The 17109-nt window shown below is 41.5% G+C and overlaps 1 protein-coding gene across 1 annotated transcript in view; it reads left to right on the top strand.

Annotated features, from left to right (window-relative positions):
• The window catches only part of LOC126260492 (methyl farnesoate epoxidase-like), a 227389-nt gene that overhangs the window by 172314 nt on the left and 37966 nt on the right, over positions 1–17109 (top strand). The window contains exon 6 of the mRNA XM_049957820.1: positions 1319–1499. Coding sequence (XP_049813777.1) covers positions 1319–1499 — 181 coding nt within the window. The remainder of the gene's footprint in view (positions 1–1318; positions 1500–17109) is intronic.

The raw sequence follows: 17109 nt of genomic DNA on the forward strand, positions 1-17109 counted from the left end.
AGCCGGTCAGCAGCGCCTTGTGAAGGCCCCATTAGAAACAATGTTCCGCCAGCGGTGGCCCAGTGCGGCGACTACTGTCGGAACCTTGATTTGGGAGTGAGGGGGATGATGGACTGTAGGATGGGAGAGTAACAGGTGCGAGCGAGTACACAGTTCGGTTAAGCGGTCGTTCGGTTGACGGACGTTCGGATAATCGAAGCTCTACTGTACTTGATATCTTCCTTAACAGCAGTGGGATCTTCCAGCAGGATAACTATCCGTGTCACAAAGCCATAATCGTGCTGTTGTGGTTTCAACAGCATGATAGTGAACTCACGTTGATGTCTTGGTCATCAAATTCGACTTATCTGAATCCGATGAAACCCAAGTGGAACGCTATCGGGCGTCAGCTCCACGCCCTCGAACCACATAAATTACGGTAAGTGTGTGACCTGTGGGTAACATCTGCTGCTACACACCTCTGGAAACCTGTCAAGTATGGAAACCTATCAAGTGCTTGTAAAACCCATGGCACGCAGAATCACTGCTGAATTTCTTTACAGAAGTGGACGAACGTGCTTTAAAGTAGGTGGTCATAACGTGTTGGTTCATCAGTGTATCTTAGCAAATATACTGTGGGTGAGAAACCTACAGAAACTTTCATTGATAACGACAGATATACTGTAAAGAACACTCGACTTTTTAGTAAATGTAGGCCTACGTTATTCCGTAAAATAATATTGTTTTATTGATTTTCATAATTTTGTTCTTTAAGATATATAATTAATTTTGCTACACCTACCTAGTGCTTACACTATTTAATTAAGTATCACAGATGAAGAGAAATTTTTACATATTAGTAACATTGCTATTTATTTAGTATGTTATCAATAAAATCTGAAGCCTGTAAGCTTTTCCCCCGCCGTCCCCCGTGAACTCAATATCCCCTACCCTCCAGCCCCTCCCTAGAGGAAAGCGGCTGTATTCATCAATGGTCTCGAGAGCTTCGTTGATAACGTACCAAAATAGATCAGAGCATATTGCATGGATGAAGCAGTACGGTAGCCTACTGAGTGCTACCCAGAAGTATATTTTGATTTCGCAGATTTGCAAAGAAGATATTCACTTTCGACCTGCCTCCCTTTGTTTTTGTAACTGTTCTGATTTTATTTCGCGGTAAAGTTATTTGGGTTATTTTCATAAGTGTTGTTGCTTCGATCCCTGCTTCCCTTGAATCAAACTCACATACATTAATGAGTATACAAAAAGCGAAAAACCTATTTGCGTATCTTAGATAAGCTTTTCGCTATCCGTTTGAAGTGCTTTCTTTGTTTTCCAGAGAGCCAGCTCCTCATGCTGTGTTACGACATGTTTACTGCTGGTGCAGAAACGACAAGCAACTCTCTTCGATTTGCTTTCCTTATGATGTTACGGCATCCTGACGTCCAGGAACGAGTGCACAAAGAGATAAAAGAAGCAGTTGGTACTGACAGACTCCCAACTCTCGAGGACAAAGAGAGGTACTTAGATCAACTCTATACTGATGAACTTACGGGAGAAAATTGTTAAAACTTGACAGCTAGATGATGTTTGTAGTTGAGTGATACATCTAACCAACTAATCTTAATATTCACAAACAGTTTACGAAACACTAATATTAACACATATTCCAAGACAAAAGAAAGGAACAATGACCCACGAAGGAATTGCCCAAATGTGACATGAATCAGTAGATGTGATGTACATATATGGATCAACAAATGACAACAATTTCAGAAAAAAATGGATCTTAAATTGAGCAATCCAATACCCCGTTGGTCCACCCCTACCCCTTATGTCCTGTTGATGAATATTATGTCAAATTATGCCCAATTGGCGAGTTGGATCGTCAAAAACACGAGATGGTTAGAGGGCCTTGCCAAAAAAGCTCCAACCGTTCTCAGTTGGAGAGATATCCGGAGACCTTGCTGGCCACTGTAGAGTTTGGCAAGGATGAAGACAAGCAGTAGAAAATCTCGCCGTGTACGGGCAGGCATTATTTTGCTGAAATATAAGCCAGGATGGCTTTCCATGAAGGACAACAAAATGCGTGTGTAATATAGTTGAAGCACCGCTATGCTTTGAAGGTGCAGCAGATGACAACCAAAAGGGTCCTACTATGAGAAGAAACGGCACTCCCAGACCATCACTCCTGCTTGTCCGACATTTGTGGATGACAGTAAAGTTGGTATTTCACCACTGTCTGGGTTGTCTCCAGACACTTATTTGCTGGTCATCGGGGCTCAGTTCGAAGCGGGACTCGTCACTGAAGACAATTCTAGTCCAGCCAATGAGACTGTCCGCAGACGTGTTGCCGGCCACATGGCCCTGCAACTGGGAGTGATAGACTGGGGTGCCATTTCATTTCATTTCATAGCAAGACTTCTTCGGTTATCATCCATGGCACCATTACAGCACAGTAGTATGTCCAAAATATTCTATACCCCATTTTTTTTCACTTGCTGCTATGTTTTCTGACCCACCTTCTGGTTGCTTATGGTGGGTCGTTATATGCCACTTGGCCGCTGTGACTGGGTTCAAAACCCAGAGTGGCTATTAAGACACCACCCCGTTTCTCGACCCCACTCACACCGTTGCCGTGTCCCGCCACGTGGGGGCGGGCTCTATATTCTTCGTGTATGTACAATTATTGTTTCTTGCGGTGCAGCATTTTGAAACCATTACAAATAATATAATGGAATAGGGAAGTGAAGTACAAATGAATTTGGTAGTTAAGAATAATTAAAAAAAGAAAATCCGTGGCTAATCATCCTGGGCTTACATTTCAGCAAAATAATGCCCGCTCGCACATGACGAGAGTTTCTACTGCTCGTCTTGTGCTTGCCAAATCTTACCTTGACCAGCGCGGTCACCGGATCCCTCCCTAACTGAGTAAGTTTGGAGCATTTTTGGCAGGGCCCTCCAACCAGCTCGGAATTTTGAGTATCCAAAGCACCAATTGGATAGAATTCGGCACAATAACCCTTAGGATGACATCATATCATTCACTGCCAAGCCTAATAACTGCTTACATGATGGCCAGAGGTGGACCAGCGCGTTGCTGACTTGCTCAATTTGTGAATTTTTTTGTCTTGAATAAATCAACCAATGTTTCTGACACTGTAATCATTTGTTTGTCTTTACAAGTACATCACAGCTACCGATCTCCGTCCCATTGGACAATTCCTACGCGGTGCATCGTTGTTTTTTTTTTCGTTAGAATGTTGTGTTTTTTAACTATATAGATAACTAGCCAGCAACAGCTGTTTACAAAATTAATTTTTTAAAGACGTCTCGCTGCTCGGTCTTCTGCTTCCATGGCCACAATATCTCTGTTGCAAAGTTATCTAAGAAATTTATTTCCATGCATAATTTCAATTATCTGTTTTCTGTTACCAATAGCGTGAGCCTCCTTTTTTCATTATAATCTGTTTATCTTTACCTCTCTTCTTGCATCTCTGACAATGCAGTGATTCCTCTATTGATCTTATTCTGCATACGAAATTACTAGAATTCTTATTTGGGTAGTCATCAGTCCATTCTTTCCTGATCATTCATCTTAGGCACTTGGGGAGAATAAAAATTGCTGCAACTTATTGATATTTGTTTCTTATTACCATCTTTATTTGCAGTTAAAATACTTGTTCGACGAGTAATAAAAGCTAAGCTGTGTCTCGTAAAAGAGTGACGCATACATAAGAAATACACTATCTTCAAAAAGTTAGCATCCTGAAGAAATGAGACTTCTCCTGAAGTGAATTATGGAACTGCAGCAAAGTAAAATTTAATCAGAAGACAAAATGGTTCAAATGGCTCTGAGCACTATGGGACTCAACATCTTAGGTCATAAGTCCCCTAGAACTTAGAACTACTTAAACCTAACTAACCTAAGGACATCACACACACCCATGTCCGAGGCGGGATTCGAACCCGCGACCGTAGCAGTCCCGCGGCTCCGGACTAATCAGAAGACATTTAGCAACGACAGCGAGCTTAACATGGAAACAGAAAAGTTTCGATATAAGCAGTAGACGTTCCAAATAAAAATTGTAACATAAACGTAAATTTCTTAGATAACGATAAAACCTTTACGAAGTTATGCTTAACGTATGTGTAGTTTCTCTATGAGGTAGTTCAAGATATTTTGGAGAAAGGATTTTACTTGCAGATCCACGAAGGCTGTAACTGTTTAGTGATGGATTTAGCTGCGGTCTATTGATAAAGGTAATTAAGATTGATCATATTTATTAATTATGAGACAATGGCACTAGAATGCAACATTTAAAAATTAATAATACACAAATGGTTCAGGAGCGCATCATGCAGGAATATGAACAAAGTACATTACAATCACTTTATTTGCATTAAATTTTCTTTTTTCAGTCGTAACTAGTTAATTTCAAGTACCCACTACGAAACACAACGACTAAAAAAATATATTTTTCCATACTATAATTAAAATATCAAAACAATTATATGACCACTATCGTAATGAAAATTTCTCAGGATTATTTTTCCTAGGTTTCAGTTATTGTTAATTTGAGGCAAATAAAACATTGTAGGCAGATTATTACAGCAGTGCTAAGATGCGTAGCATTATCAGACGATGATCTATCTGTCAGAAGTGTCAGCTGTATGTGATCATGAACAGACACTCGTATGCAGTAGTACAGACGTCATGAATGATGCATGCCTTGCACCTGTGACAAGATCTGGATATCAGCAAGCTTCCACCGGCTATGACACATTGATGATCCATGCCCTCAGAAGCATAATACCGTGCGATCTCTAGATCAAGTGCCTTACATGAGTCCTAGCAACCGAATGTCTGCCATGAAGCGTCATAAGTATGTGTCGGGTATGTAGCGCGTCCTCTTATATTATTAAGTTTTGCTATTGTTATTGTTAGAAAAATCTTTATTCAGTCGGTCGTCGAAATTTTGAACTAAAAGTTATTGTGAATGTCGCTTAATAAATATTTCGCGTGAAGCGCTGTTGCGACACAGGCAAAGATCAATTGTGGAAACTAAGCCACTGAATATTACAAATAATGTTATTAAAGAATACGGCCGACTGACGAAATCAAATAAGAGGGCACGTACGTTCGTGAATGAGTCGTCAAAAATAAATAAATAAATAAACACCTTAATACTGTGTAGAAATGAGTCTTAAATATAGTTACGCTTGTACACACTCAAATGTATGCGAAGATACGAACGGGATAGAGGCACGTACATTTTGAGTGCAATCATCCCCCGAGGCCTGGATAAAAAGAATTACAGTTAAATGCATTTATTCGTCTTAGAACGTAAAGGCGTGGACTTCGAAATTAAATGAAAAGAAAGACTGCAGGTTCTGAATGTCGCGGCAAATATACTGAAATTGACGTTAGCGGCCACGAAAGGAAAAAGATGAACACATTCACGTACCTGTGTTATTGAGCAGCGTCGCCGTGAAGATCGTCGCCTCCATCTAAATTCTCTGCATAAAGTTAAAATAATAGTAATAATTTTCCAGAATTTCAGGAGCTGGGACCCATGGTATCACACAAGACTAAGTTACTCGGCTTCAAATTCACTTTCATTATTTAACCCAATTTTATCAGTAAGAAATGGCACAACGCGTCTTAACACCAGGACGGGATAACAGCGAAAGGTAACTTATTCTAAAACTAATAAACGGAGAGCGTAAAACTTCTTTTGTTCAGCAAATGCTTTGCGCATTAATCTCTGGTATTTGAACTAGTGTCTATATATTCATAAACAATTATATTATTCCTTTACATTGCCCCCTTGGGCGAATTGTCCGAAGAAATGTCAAATTCCGGGCAATGAGCCCAACCACTTTACACACTGGTAGTTCTTGACTCGTCGACACACGTACTTAAATGGCATTGTTCATTTCTTTAATGGACTTCTCTTCATCACTTAGTTTCTATAGTTCTGGTGCTGACACTGGTGCTTAGCAAGGAAAACAAAACGTACACACTAGGGCACACAAAATACTTACATACTAGATACAAAAATTACTACATCGTCCTTTACATTAAATACATGAATATTACATTACATCGTCTTTTAGATCAAATTTATAGTTCAGTTCTTTATGACGATTCACAGTGTCATTGTTCCTACGTACAAAGACATCTTCAATCGCACGTTGACAATAACATTACATTTCACAAGTCGTTTCTATGATTCTGCAGTTACATTTTTGCTGAAAACAAGAAAGTTTTACAAGAACGTCGTATATTTTAGTGTATCGATCCAGGCTGTATGGCTGCAAGGGCATTTGGAGTAGTAAGTGGGAGAAATTCTTCCTTATAGTTGCTTATGCTCTCCACTTCCTCTCTCTTTTATACCAGCATCTATTTGATAACGTCCTTTCTGGGTTTCATAGTTGTCTCATAATGGGCAAGATAAACATGGAACAAATGAAATTCACATAGATTAGTACTTGTTCTAGCTTAACACTAACATATACACAAACATGGGTACTGTTCAATGAACATGGGTGTCGTTTTTTAAGTTTTGTCTTGTAACGTGGGACGTAAATCATGAGCTGTAGTGGTAAGACTTTATTTAGTAGGTCAGGAAATTGAGTCTCTACGTCTCTTTGCAATATGGTGAGCGTCCATTTGAACGTAGATTTTTTGCTTCCTATTCAAATTGCCCTCCAGCTTCACGCTGTCAGTCAATAATGTGTCAGTTACAACCAACCGCACGCGCAACAATGAGTTTGGCGGCACGCTACGCACCGTTTGGAGTCTAGAAGTCGTGCCGGATAGCGATGTCGCGGGCGCCGATCAATACATTTCCGTGAAGTGTTTTGTGCAGCGTTCGTAGCGTTTACGAAAACTACTGCATCTGCTTCCACTATTCGTACACCTTGGCTTTGAGAAGGGACCACAGGGCACCTCCTACGGTCACTGTACGAAGGTAAGTACTGTACTGTATTATTTAGTTTGCCAACGGCACACTGTCCTATACTTTGCGCAAACACCCGTGCCGTAACAGGCTTTCTCGATTTGCCAAGTCTTCTTTATTTCGAAGGAGAAAGCTTATGGTATAATAGTATTCTCCCTGGTTCCTATGCGTATAACTCACATGTCACTGACACTGAATAACTCACTGTCGTTGGGTAACTATGCACCGTCCCGTTGATTTTCTTTCTGTCCCAAAAAAAAAAAAAAAAAAGAATGTAGCTCATGAGACCACTGGCTGGTTTTTAGTAGTTTATGCCCATGTTCATTATTTGCTCCTGTATTCTCTTTCAAAACTTTATCGGGGTACATATTGCTCAAAATACTTCATTATAGATGTTGTTAGGTGAATGTGTTGACAGAACATACGTGCTTGTACTACTACAGTTCGCAATCGCGATATTATCTGACTTCCCACAGGGCATAAGAGAACACGTTTTCGTGAACAACAGCACTTCCCTATCTTTGGATCGTGCTATAGACGAACTTACACATTGAAATGGCACTACAAAAAATGAATGCACAAAACGTGCTTATAGAAATTGTTTCCAAATGAGGCAAAATCTGTTCATTTACTACCGCGAGTTACTGTGAGGAGAAGAATTTCATCCTTACGTCACCCAAGATTGTAACAACGCATGGTACACATCAAGAACAAGTAGAAAGAAATAGAAAGCACATATAAATAAATAAATCACTATACTAAAATTCATACATAAATAGAGAAATTAAAATGTTAGGCAGTACGAGCAACAGATTGATAATGAAGATTGGCCGCTATACGCTATACTGCTTTCTGAGTCTGTGTCTGTGATTGTTCATATTTATTTGTGTGCATTATTGTATCACTGTTTATTTATCGAACGTGACCTAAGTCCTTTCTTACTCTAATTCTTCACAAAACGTTTCCAACTCGGATTGGACAAAATATTGTAAACATAAGAGAAAATCAGTGCATACATTGCTCTAAAGTCAGCATAGATTCTTGGTACTCTCATGCCGAAGATAAGATCAATTATTAAAACTTTCTGGTGTTACTGAGTGTCAAGTAGTGTACTGCTAAGTGATCTTGGTAATATTCCCTGCCCATCAGTTTCCTGTAACTTACCTCGTACATATTTCTTTTACTTTATTCTAGAAGAGACGGTACTAAGTATGCCTCATATCATGTTTACAAATCGTTCCTCAGCAGTGTACTTGCACTCAAACGTCTGTATAAAGTTGAAAAATTATTTTTATTTGAGTAAGATGACACTAGTTTTCTTTCTTTTTTTTGTGCTTGGATCAGGTTGTCGTGCGTATGGTGTATAACACGCTAAACTTTCATTAGCAGCCAGAAATCATATCATCATCAGAGCATAAAAAAATTTAAGATCGTTTTGCTCGATATATTCATAACTAAAGCCTAGAGATGTGGACAATAAAAAAAAAAATATTCTCTCTGTAACATGGCATGTACTTGCGTGACCGTATACTTATGTACCTTAGGGAGCCCAATAATTTCTGTAACTTATCCTATCCTTATAATCTTGAAACACAAGGGCAAAAAAACAAAGAAAAAAAAACAGACTTATATCTACTTTGTTCCGAGGTCTGCGCTAATTGTTCGCTGCAGAATCCTTTGTACACAAACTTAAAACCAAAATACCACTGTGATCAGAAGCTATTCAGTCAACCTTCCAAATACATCCTATGTTATCATTGCTAGTCATCAACTGACGTTTGTGTCCTAGCTTGTTTGTGTATTGAGTCCACAATCACTGACAAATGTAAACAGAAGTAGTGAAATGCTCTGATTCACGTAGCTGAATAGGAAGATACACCTACTTTAAGCTAATCGTATTTCTTCTTTTTACCATAGTTATTTCACTCGTGTGCATAGATAGATATAAAGTGTGATACTTAAACATGGTGGATTTTCCTCAAGTCTCTTTGTGAATAGTCCTTTGATTTTACCATTGTGAGGATACGCAAGTAAATAACATCGGTCATGCGGAATATGTACAATAATATACGGACCAGTATATCTTATTTGCCACTTAGCGTTTTTCTTGACTGACAGGGAAGATTTCACCTGGGTCTTAGATAATACTTTTTCTCTAATCGCAAATCTGGTAACACCATGTAGCTGTTTGTCAAAATGTTTCTTACGGCGTTGAGCTTGTTCTGTATGAGAGATCAATACCTGTCTCAACATTGGGGAGCATAATGAGGCCACGTTTACTTTAATTTCCCATTATTATTGTTTGTATGTGTTTCGTTCGTCACTTCTATAATATTCACCCCCGACGTGTTGTTACTCCGTTGCACATTGCGATCATGATTTTGCCCTGAGGCCGGCCAGTGTGGCTGAGCGGTTCTAGGCGCTTCAGTCTGGAACCAAGCGACCACTACGGTCGCAGGTTCGAATCCTGCCTCGGGCATGGATGTGTGTGATGTCCTTAGATTAGTTAGGTTTAAGTGGTTCAAAATTCTAGGGGAGTGATGACCTCAGATGTTAAGTCCCATAGTGCTCAGAGCCAGGCGTAATGTTACTTTGAGCTTGGGACTGATAGTGTTGATTGCTAATCGGGTACTGCCACTGCACATTTCGTGGGTTAGTCGTGTTGTTGCTAAACTGAGGCTGAAAATCACTGTGAGCGTTACCCCACTGATTTCCGTTATCGTTCCTATTACAGTTTCGCTTCCGGTTACCGGAATAGCCAGAGTAGTTTCTGTCCCCATTTTTTATTTTACATCCTGGATTAAAATTTTGATTATAGTTGTTATTGAAATTGCCTCCCGAATTCGGGCCTGGCATATGCGCTGCTGCGGCGGAATCGACAAAAGCCGGTCGTCACTCAGCCGCGCCGACTTTATTGTTGACGCCGTACTGCGACTGGCGCTGAGGAGGCTGGTTGCCACCGCTGCTACGGAAATTATTTTGATTGGTGTGGCTTTGTCTTGCGTCTTCATTAATTAAGTCAATAGAGTCCAAGACAGATAGAAAATACTCCAAATTGCTTTCGGGTACTTGTACTAGCTTTTCCCGAATATTGAGCGGTAGTTTAGGTTTCAGAATGCGTAGGACGTCCGTGTGTGTCACTGGTTCATCCCAGAATCTTGTTTCATTTAAATATTTCTCAAAGTGATCCAAATTTTGGATTATACTGTTCAGGGTTGAATAAGGCTTTTCTTAATCTCTCTTGCATGCCATGTGACCAAAAATTTGCAAGAAACACGTTTTCAAACTGTTCTAATGTTTGACAAGTTTCTGACATTTCCATCGCCCATAACATTCCATCGCCTTGGATATAACCAGTAACATATTGTATCTTTCGCTGTTCCGACTACGTTTTAGGCAATACATTTTTGACTTTACAGAAATTACCGGATGCACGATTTTTTTCCGGGATAATCACTTGAATTTGTTATAAGACTCTCTTCTACCAAAATTGATGACAAAGGGGTTCAGCTATCTGCTGTTCCCTTCTTTCGTCACGGTGTCGTTGGTTACCGTACACCTCTTAGTTTGGTGAATACACAGGTACATTCGGGTCAGGATGTTCACTGACCGCACTATCGCTCTTACCTGTGGGTATGTTGTCAAGTTCTTCTGCTGCATGTTGGTTTCGTTCTTTCATTGTACCAAGTTTCGTGTTTAGTTGCTCGACTATTTCATTCTGCCAACCTGGTTTAACTACAGATGTGTTTTGCATAGTGCTCCATTGTGTTACTTATTGCTTTTTGTAGCTCTGTTTGTAGAGTACGGTTTATGTGTGTGTCTTTTTCTTCTAAAAAGTCCTAGAATTGCTGTTTCTGCTATTTTGTCAAGTCCTCAACTTGATTTACAGCTTCCTGCATTTTTGTATTGAGCTCGGTTCGCTGTACACTCATGGCATTGAAATTTTGAGTGAACTTACTTATCTGATTTGACACATCCTTAACTGTGATTTTCAAATTATCAATATCCCGATCCATACAGTTTAGATCTTCAAGCACCACTTCTATTACCTGATACGCTAACTCTCTTTTTAGTTGTGTTGTCAGTTGTGTCGTCAGGTTATTGTGCATTTCAGTAAGGGTTTTTACATCACTGTCTAGCTTGTTCATTTGGTCTGTTACATTCCCTATCTGTGCTGTGACATTTTCTATCTGTGTATTCATTTGGACTGTTACATTTCCTATCTGTGTTGTTATTATTCTTAACATCTGCATAATGCCTGGCTCTGATGGACCTGGTACATCTGCGGAATCCGGAACAGTTTCTAGAGTTCACACATTTTCGTCTGTCGCTTGCGACTGAGTACCATTAGTCGCTGCGACTGCTGTATCTGTATCTGCAATGTTTTCTATCTCTGTGTCAAGTATAGGTTGAGCAATTGAGGAGCTCTTGATACGATTTAGAAGACGAGCAATGATTAGAAATTTCTTTCGACGTTCATCGATGTAAAATTGTGTTCCTCACAGAACGTAGAAACCTAGTATCTACTAACTACACCATCAATGAGTCACAACTGCAGCCACCGCATACCTGGGTATCAAAATTTGTCAGGACATTAAATGAATTTCCCACATACTCTCAGTTGCATGTAATGCAGGTGGCGTACTTCGATTTATTGGTAATATACTGGAATATTCAGCCACATTATGTAAATTGAAGGTGGGAACGGAAGGGGGGGGGGGGGGCGGCGCAAGGAAAGGTAATGATGATGTGAGCTGCCCAAGGACTTTATACCGAATCAGTGACGACGAGGTAAAACGTTTCCCAGACAGGAACTCAAACCCAGGATCTCCAGCTTACTAAGAAACAGCGTTAACCACAGTGCTACCGAGACACACTGCTTATTCGCCAATCAGCGAAGTGTCTCGCCAACCTCCTCGTCCGACCTACACTCCCACTTAGCGCCACCACTTATCCGCAGTCACCGTGCATGTCCTCCGTAATTTCAGATTCCTGCTGGAGGTCTAACGTACCGGGTATAGAAGTATGAAACCTGAATTTGGTCGCAATAATCACAGGTGTGTTGTTTGAAACTGATAAACAATATTTTATTCAAAATAATCTCCTTTTCCATTTATACATTTCTCCCACTTCTCCGGCAGAGTATGAATACCAAGCCAAAAAAAAAAAAAAAAAAAAAAAAAAAAAAAAAAAAAAAGAACTTGTTCTTTTGAAGCGAACCAGTCAGCGGGCAATTTTCGTACATTTTCATACGAATTGAAGCGTTGTTCAGCGAGAATGTGTTCCAGTGATGCAAATACATTATAATCGGACGGAGCCAAGTCTAGAGAATAAGCCGCATGCCCTAGTATATCCCAACTGATCGCCTCTATCGTTTTCCTGACCCGTTTTGCTGTGTGTGTGATGGGACGTTATCAGGGAGAATACGACTTTGTGTTGCCGTTTTCCGTATTGCGGTCGTTTTTCACGTAATGCTCGATTTCAGTCCGTCATTTTCTGTCTGTAGCGATCAGTGTTAACTGTTTCACCAGGTTTTAGCAGCTTATAATATATGACATCCTTCTGATCCCTCCACTTACGGAGCATTGTCTTCTTTCCAAAGCGATTCGATCTTGCAGTGGAATCGCCCATGATTTACGACGCTTAGGATTCTCAAAATACATCCATTTTTTATCAGCTGTCACTATTCGATGGAGAAACGACTTTCTTTTGTATCTGGCGAGCAGCATTTCGCAAGTGGTCTTTCGATTTGCTTACTGTCTTTCATTCAGTTCGTGCGGAACCCATTTACCCATTTTCTGCACCTTTGCCGTAGCAGTCAACCGAAGAGAAACTGCTTTCTGCGTCACATTCAATTGTTCCCCGCGAGGTCCTGTCGAGTTTGAGTATAATCTTCACCCAATAAGGCCTGCAATTTGTTGTCTTCGAACCTTTTCTGTGGTTTCCCGCACTCGTCGTTTCTCACGTCAAAATCACCACTTTTGAATTTTTTGAACCTCTCGAAACACTGTGTTTTCCCAAGAGCATGTTCGCCGAAAGCTTCGACAAGAATTCGATGCGATTCTGCAGCTGTTTTCTTCGAATGATAACTAAAAACCAATGCTGTTAGCAAATCGCAGTTCGTAGGCACTGTGTGTTGATATTCGTCGTCAGCCGTTACAGGAAGCAGATGGCGCAGCAGACACGGTCTCACGGGCCCTACTGTGACGACTACCACCACCTGTAGGGAAATTCCGGTTTCATACTTCTACACTTGGTAAATGTGCATCTGAACTGACGGTTGTGTACTCGTAGCCCATTGAGCCGTATCAGTTACACGAATGTGTGGTGTCCTTTCTTTCGGACATGCCCCTTATAAAATATTTTTGCGACATATCCCGGAATATTGCTCAGATTTGGGGGATCTATACGAAATATGACTTTCGAACTTTATTCAATGAGGGGCAGCAAATATCGTCACAGGCTTGAATGGTCCGTGACAGAGTTTCACTGACAAGGGAACCTCCCCATGGCATCCCCCTCAGATTTACTTATAAGTTGGCACAGTGGATAGGCCTTGAAAAACTAAACACAGATCAATCGAGAAAACAGGAAGAAGTTCTGTGGAACTACGAAAAAAATAAACAAAATACACAAACAGAGTAATCCATGCGCAAGATAGGCTACATCAATGATAATGTCTCAGGAGCGCAGTGGTCCCGTGGTTAGCGTGAGCAGCTGCGGAACGAGAGGTCCTTGGCTCAAGTCTTCCCTCGAGTGAAAAGTTTATTTTCGCAAAGTTATGATCTGCCCGTTCGTTCATTGACGCCTTGACGCCTCTGTTCAGTGTAATACGTTTAGTGTCTGTGTTTTGCGACCGCACCGCAAAACCGTGCGATTAGTAGACGAAAGGACGTGCCTCTCCAATGGGAACCGGAAACATTTGATCGCAAGGTCATAGGTCAACCGATTCTTCCACAGGAAAACACGTCTGATATATTCTATACGACACTGGTGACGGCATGTGTGTCACATGACAGGAATATGTTTTCGAACCACCTAACTTGTACACTTGGAGAATGGGTAAACAGATTCTTCTACCTTGCCCGATTTAGGTTTTCTTGTGGATGTGATAATCACTCCCAAAAAAGTGATGAAAACATAAGAGTTTGTCACATAAACTGCAACAGATGCATGCAACAGTTTCACAGTCGCACAGTTTTGCCTGTGCTCTGTCAAAACATATGTTTTTAACGTTTTCAAATTTTTCCGCGTGTAGACCGTCAAATCCTACATATGTCCAAGCAAATCTGAACATGTCCTGGCATTTTGGAGAGCGAAGTTGATTATGTGTGAGTGCCTGAAATTTGATAATTGACACACAATCACGTACACAATACTCCTCTGTGTACCTGTGCAGCTTCGCAAAATAATTGTCTGAAAATAAAAAATTAAACTTTTCTCTAGAGAGAAGACGTGAACCAAGGTTCTCGCGTTCCGGAGCTACTCACGCTAACTACGGGACCACGCCGCTTCTGATCTCGCAGCATCCTTGCTGTTACCTATCTTACACACGGACTACTCAGTTTGTATATTTTGCTTATTTTTTTCATAGTTCCACACAACTTCTGTAATAAGTTATACAATGGCAATACCCTTCGTCTCCCACGACATTTATGTTCCTGATCCTAAAATTAGTGAGCCTGTCTATTTCTGAGAGCGGGAAATGCACCACAGGATGAACACAAGGGCGAACTGCTGTGAGCTTGTGATGATCAGTTGGTCGAGAAATTACAGCTCGTGAGACAACTGTAAACTTTGCAGGCGTTTGTATTGCATACATTCCAGGTTTTTATCGTGCATTTAAGGCCAGATCCCACGCCTCTTCTGAAGTGCGCATATGCGGTCGATCTGGTACTAACCGAAGACGATCATTGCCAAACTGCTGACCTGAGTCTCTGAGGCGCTTCCAGTGCTGCTGAGATGTCGTCTGTCTCCAGAAATGTTCGAATGTTGTATTCTGCAAAATAATGTCCATATGGCATCGTTTAGGCGTTATGTTGTAGACGTTATCAAGAGACTACACACTGTTCACAACGCAAGCGCAAACGTACGCCTACTGGAAGTAAGGAGTAGGCCTACTGCTTTGCTATAGATGTAGCTTAAGTTTGCTTTGTGCGGAAATCTTGACGGTCATTTACTGCAGTTCCTGTTTCTTTCATCTCATTTCATGCTTAGCTTCCAAATATTATTCAAGGTTATTCTCTACAGCGGTCTGAAATTAGTAGGGGATTAAGACGTGTAAAGACAGTTCAGACAGCTATTGTCGATGAAAAACCTCTCGCCACATCGTGATCCGTGAAAGAAGTGTTATTGCTGAAGTTCGTGCTAACAGATACACATAAGAAATATTGCTAGTTACGTTCGGCATTCCACGCTTCCAGAATCCGTTAATATACGTGGCAACAGAAAGAGAGACTTGAAATACATTGAAGCGCCAAAGAAACTGGCATAGGCCTGCTCATTCAAATTAAAATTTATGTAAATAGAATACGGCGCTGCAGTCGGCAACGCCTACATAAGACAACAAATGGCTGGTGCAGTTGTTAGATCGGTTACTGCTGCTACAAAACCAGCATATAAAGATTTAAATGAGTATGAACGTGGTATTATACTCGGCGCATGAGTGATGGGACACAGCATCTCCGAGGTAGCGATCAATTGGGGATTTCACGAGTGTACCGTGATTGTCAGGAATGCGGTAAAGCATCAAATCTCCGACATCGTTGCAGCAGGAAAAACATCGTGCAAGAACGGGGCAAACGACGAATAAAGAGAATCGTTCAGATTGCTGCAGATTTCAAGGCTGCGCCATGAACAAGCGTCAGCATGAGAACCATTCAACGAAACATCTTCGATATGGGCTTTCGTAGCCCTTGGTGGCTGGACGACACAAATCTTTACGCCTCAAAAATGGTTCAAATGACTCTGAGCACTAAGCGACTTAACTTCTGAGGTCATCAGTCGCCTACAACGTAGAACTAATTAAACATAACTAACCTAAGGACATCACACACATCCATGCCCGAGGCAGGATTCGAACCTGCGACCGTAGCGGTCGCTCGGCTGCAGACTGTAGCGCCTAGAACCGCTCGGCCACTACGGCCTGCTTTACGCCTCACCTGCGCCCGTCAACACCGACATTGGACTGTTGATGACTGGAAACATGTTGCCTGGTCGTAAGAGTCTCGTTTCAAATTGTATCGAGCGGATGGACGTGTACGTGTATGGAGACAGCCTCATGAACCTACAGGCCCTGCATGTCATCAGAGTCTGTTCAAGCTGGTCGAGGCTCTGTAATTTTGTGGGGAGTGTGCACTTCGTGTGATATGGGAGGCCTGATATGTCTAGTTACGATTCTAACAGGTGACACATGCGTAAGCATGCTGTCTGATCACCTGCATCCGTTCACGTCCATTGTGCATTCCGACGGACTTGCGGAATTCCAGCAGCACAATGCGACATCCCACACATCCAGAATTGGGACAGGGTGGCTGCAGGAACACTCTCCTGACCACTAGACTCCCCATTATTGAGCATATCTGGGTTGCCTTGCAACGTGCTTTTCGGAAGAGATTTCCACCCCCTCGTACAGGTTATGAACAGCCCTGCAGGACTCATGATGTCAATTCCCTCCAGCATTAATTCAGGCAATAGTCGAGTCCATGCCACGTCGTGTTGTGGCACTTCTGTGTGCTCGCAAGCGCCCTACACGATATTAGGCAGGGATACCAGTTTTTTTGACTCTTCAGTATATATCATTACGCATTATAAAAAGATTGATGTACACGAAAAATGCGAGGTGCGTTCAATAAATAACGTAACAATTTTCTGTTCTCCACCAATTTCGGTTGAACGTAGCCTTCAAAATGGCATCTGTAAAAGAGGTGTGTTCTAAGCAGGGAGGTGTCATTGGGCTTCTGTTGGCGGGAAACCAGAGTACGCAGATTGTGTGTATTGAACCGGGGACCTAGAAACAACGCCGTAGCCCTCAGTGGTTCACAACCGCACAACAGGCTACAGCAGTCCACTCACCCCGCCGCCGCCCCACACCGAACCCAGGGTTACTGTGCGGTTCGGCTTCCAGTGCCCCCCCCCCCTCGAGAACGTCTCACACCAGACGAGT

The sequence above is a fragment of the Schistocerca nitens genome, chromosome 5 (assembly GCF_023898315.1).
Source record: "Schistocerca nitens isolate TAMUIC-IGC-003100 chromosome 5, iqSchNite1.1, whole genome shotgun sequence".
Classification (NCBI taxonomy): Eukaryota; Metazoa; Arthropoda; class Insecta; order Orthoptera; family Acrididae; genus Schistocerca; species Schistocerca nitens.